A 4,829-nucleotide genomic window follows, 5' to 3' on the forward strand; every position below is an offset into this window, starting at 1 on the left:
CTGGCACTCACTTTGTAGACCAGGCTGGCCTCGAACTCAGAAATCCACCTGCCTCTGCCTCCCGAGTGCTGGGATTAAAGGCGCGCGCCACCACGCCCGGCTGCCAGTCTGTTTCTTAACTATTGTCAGCATTGACCTCTTGCTCTTCCAGGGCCTCAGCACCTTATCTTCGATGTGCATCTCTTCTCAGAGTCTTTAGGAATTGTGATGCTGCCAGCCTGCCCCTCCCCCCAGGTCCCACCCACCTTATCACCAGCCATGGGGCTGTTGCTGCTTTCTGACCCTTGGGTGCACTGGTTCCAAATGCCTGTACTGGGGCTGAGGAGATGACTTAGTGGGTCATAGCACTTGCTCTGAAAGCATGGGGACCTGAGTGTGAATCTCCAGCACCCACATAAAGGGCTGGGTATGGTTATGTGTGCCTGGAACCCCATCACTGGGTTAAGTCCCCCAGGAGAGACTCTCAAGTGAGCATTTGCCCCTATCAGATTGTCCATAGGCAAGTCTGTAGGGCATTTTCTTGATTGATGATTGATGTGGTGAGACCCAGCCCACTATGGGTTGTGTCACCTGGGCAGGCGGTACCGGGTGGTGTGAGAAGGCAAGCCAGTAAACAGCATTCCTCCACAGTTGTGCCCTGACTTCCCTCAATGATTGACTAGGACTGGGACATGTAAGCCACGTCAACTCTTTCCCTGCCAAGTTGTTTTGGTCATGAAGAAGATGAGGAGCCCATAGTGAGCATTTGGGGTGAACTTTTCTCAGGGTCTGTAGCTGGAGTAAGATCAGCGGGGGTGAGGTTAGCAGCAGGTGAGTGAGTGTGAGACAGAAGAGGTGTTGGGCATGCTTGCACACCTGAGTTCATAAGCTGATGTTCATTCCGGACATTCACCAAAAGTGCTCCGCATGCACTCTGAGCCCAGTTTTCCCCTTATACAATAAGGGCGCCCCCCCCCTCTGGTTTGCAGCATTGTTCTGAGAGTTGGAGGTCCTGCATAGACAAAGCCCCTCCATATGAATTATATTGACTAATGTGTGTTATTACACCTGACTGCTTGCCAGTTAGGAAAACATTATCTGGAGAAACGGCTCAGTGGTTTAGAGCACTGACTGCTCTTCCAGAGATCCAGAATTCAATTCCCAGCAACCACATGGTGGCTCACAACCATCTGTAATGGGACCTAATGCCCTCTTCTGGTGTGTGTCTGAAGACAGTGGCATACTCACATACATAAAATAAATAAGCAACTCCTTTTTAAAAAGAAAAAAAAAACATTATCAATCATGACTGATATTCAGAGTATGTTAGAAGTCAAATTGGAAGTACTCTGCAGGTGAAGCTAAAGACACCGGTCTCCTTATATGAGTTGTGAATCAAGTGTCTGCATTTACACTGCTCCCTCTCAGACAGCAAGAACTGTCTAGGGACCCTTTCAGTCCGTGTTAGAATACTGTGAACAGTAATTGTATGCTACTGCCTTGGCTGGTACTGGCCGCCCGGAGACTAGAACCATTCCGGATCTTTTTGTTCTCAGTGTTCACAGGCTGGCAAAGATAAGGAAACAGAATTCAGGCAAGCATTGCCAAAGCAGGGTGAAGCCCAGGGGATTAACAGAGCAACAGGAGTCCCAGAGGAGACGGTAGCATCCACTATGGGCAGGGGGAGACAGTTTTCCAAGCCTGGAGGTCCAGACAGGAAGCAGACCACAAGGTCGCTTGCCAGACTACGCCAATGTTGTTGAGTCCTGCTGTTTTCGAGGTGACTGTCAGACACTTAGGTGGTACAGCTAAGGGGCCAGCCCTCTGTGAACAGTGACAAGAGGACTTCTTTGATTCACAAGCCATCTGCTATGGTGCCTTCCTCGCTGGTTAAGTTTTCATGGCCAGAGAAACCAGGAACTGGTGACCTATTTTCTTTTTCATTTTTCTCTTTGCATAAAGAAAACGTATAAACAATAAGTAAAATACTCCCGAACTCCTGAGAATTCGCCCCACTTCGCCTGTCTCTTTAAGACCACCGAGAGGGGCGGGACGCGGCACCGAGTTCCTTGGCGCTCTGGTGTCTTCCGAGTCTTCGCGTTTGCTTTAAGAGAGGGGGCGGTGCTCTGCCCGGAGGAGGCGGAGAAATCCTACACCCTCCCCCGGATCTCCGGCTTCCGGGATTGGACTGACCGGCTACCAGTGCAGAGCATCCCAGGCCCCAGCCTTTCCTGTACAGTTGGACCCTCTTCCTGAAAGGTGAGGGCATCAGGGCTTCTGGGTCAGTTGGGGAATCTCCTACCCTCCCTGGCCTCTGCTGCTCAAGCATCCCCCACCACCACCCAAACCCTGTCTGTGCATCCCTAGATCCCTGACTGCAGGGACGCTAACAGTTAAGAGCTACTAATTGCCTGGCTCTTCGCTAAGCGCCTTACACGCACTACCTTATAGAATGGTTTAGACACCATCACGAACCCATTTTACAGATGAGGAGCCTGAAGGAGCGCACACACAGCAGAGAAACAACAGAATCGGGACTCAAACCCAGGTCTGTCTGGGACCTTAAGCCGGCTGCACTGGAATGCTTTCCCCACCACCTCTCCCAAATCCTAGGCTCCCCTTCCATTTTCTTCCATCTCCAGGCTGCACCTGGCCCCTAAACATTCAAGCGGCAGCGAGTGTCCCCCGCAGCCAGTCTCTTTTTGTTGATAGGACACTCTTCTAACTCATGGTCTCGAGCTCACCAGATAGTCTAGGATAACCTTAAACTTACTCAGTCTCCTGCCTCCGTCTCCTAGGTGCTGGGATTGCCGGCATGCACCAGATTTTGTAGGCCCTGAGTATTGAACCCAGGATTTTGTGCTTGCTAGGCGAGCATTCAAATGAGCTACCACACCAGCTTTCCGTTCCTCTGTAGGCTGTCCAGTGTCGCTCTGGATGGTTCTTCCCTGCACTGGGTGGATTCCGCTCACATGTCCTGATCACAGGCTGGACTGGACATCCACTCACAGAGTCCTGAGTGCTTCTAGACTCTCCTATGTTCAGTCCTCACCCATCACATACTCTATTCCCAGGCTCAGTTCCCTTATTCTCCAACTCACTCCTCTTCTTTAACTCCGGGAGGCTGCTCAGCTCTACACCGGCTCTCTTCCTGAGCTATATTAATATAAGTATCAAGTTGTATGACCTGTGATAGTTATATAAACTATCAGTCCCCATTGAAAGAGTAGGCTAGTCTGTGTGTGGTGGTGGTGGTGGTGGTGGTGGTAGTTGCTCAGCAGGTAAAGGTGACTGTCCCCAAGCATGGTCCTAGTCCCATTCTGGGTCCCTAAGGTGGAAGGAAAGAACTGACTCCCATAGCCACAGAAGATAAAGGAGATGGTAGTAATAATTTTTAGTTTTTGAGGCAGTGTCTCACTATGTAGAGCAGACCACCCTTAAACTCACAGAGATGTGCCTCTACAGTGTTGCGGTTAAAGGCATGTGCTACCACCACAGCTGGCTCATAAAATTCTTTACTATGAATTCTTTTTGCAGAGTGTTCCATTTTCTTAAGCTTACGTATTTCTTTGTTTTAGACCCCGGAACGTTTTCTACCTTACCCTTGGGAGAAGAGCCTCTGGCTGAATGGCAGCTGTGGATGACTTACAGTTTGAAGGTACGGCCAGCGGATCTCCCCCTTTATCTTGTGATCACATCTTCCTCTGCCACAGCTACAGATTTTATTACTGCCACATACCATACTGTAAAGGATTTTATTTCAAACATCTTGGTAAGAGGCTGTTGGGCACACCCAGGTTTTTCTAGTTTGCTTATTTTTCTCACGGAACTCTTCTGATGGGCAGCAGGCAGCAAAAACTAGGAGTTAGCAGTTGCCTCATCTTTTCTGAGCACTCGCTGTGCAGACACCGTTGTAAACACTTTACAGGGACGACTCATGCAATCCTTCTCATATCGGGCTTTTTAAAGTAATCGTTCTGCTTGTCTTTTCAGTAAGGAAACCGAGGCACTAAGGAAATCAAGCTATCTGCCTAAGAGTCACACAGTTACTAAACCAGTCAGCCAGGACTGGAACCCGGGCAGTGTGACGTCACAGACTCCCCACGGTCTGATGGAGATTTGATACTAAAGTAGAAATAACTTCTTGTGCAAATACTGTCACACCACAGTTCTCCATCTTGTTTCAGACCACCCATAACAGCATTTGTGCTGGGGAAGCTCTCTAGCGGAGACTCCCAGTCCCCATCCCCGTCAGGTGGCTCCCAACTGCCTGTAAATCCAGTTCAGGGGATCTGATGCTGCTCTGGTCTCCACGGGCACTGCACATAGGTGGCCGTATACTCCCCTACCCCCACACATACACATAAGCCTGTTCCTCACCTCCTCTCACCGTCCCATAAGGTACAAGGTCATCTTCCGCCACTGTCACCTAAATTAACACCCCACCCTCCGCTGTCACTTGCTTCCCAACTCACTGGGAGTGAAGGCCTGGATAACCAGGGCCCACTGCCTCTGCTGGTCTCTGTCCTTTTGTAGCTCATGGCCTTTCCCACGCTTGCCTGACACACTAGGCTTGCAGCCTCACAGAGAGCCAGCTTGGGTCATTTGCTCTGTTTTTCAATTCCAAGTTGTCTTTCTTCAGCTCATGCTTGCACAGTGCAAGGGGGTGCAAGTATTGTGGACAGCATTTGCAGAGCCCCCTGGGCGGCGGGAGGAAGATTGCTTAATTTTTTTCTCTTTAAAAAACAAAAAGTTGAGCCGGGTGTGGTGGCGCACGCCTTTAATCCCAGCACTCGGGAGGCAGAGGCAGGCGGATTTCTGAGTTCGAGGCCAGCCTGGTCTACAAAGTG

The 4,829-nt window shown here is 50.2% G+C and overlaps 1 protein-coding gene across 1 annotated transcript in view; it reads left to right on the forward strand.

Annotated features, from left to right (window-relative positions):
- Positions 1-2,118: 2,118 nt before the first annotated feature.
- The window catches only part of Yipf1 (Yip1 domain family member 1), a 45,469-nt gene continuing 42,758 nt past the window's right edge, over positions 2,119-4,829 (forward strand). The window contains exons 1-2 of the mRNA XM_021161189.2: positions 2,119-2,238; positions 3,558-3,637. Coding sequence (XP_021016848.1) covers positions 3,607-3,637 — 31 coding nt within the window. The 5' untranslated portion in view covers positions 2,119-2,238; positions 3,558-3,606. The remainder of the gene's footprint in view (positions 2,239-3,557; positions 3,638-4,829) is intronic.

This window comes from Mus caroli, chromosome 4 (genome assembly GCF_900094665.2).
Source record: "Mus caroli chromosome 4, CAROLI_EIJ_v1.1, whole genome shotgun sequence".
NCBI classification, from domain to species: Eukaryota; Metazoa; Chordata; class Mammalia; order Rodentia; family Muridae; genus Mus; species Mus caroli.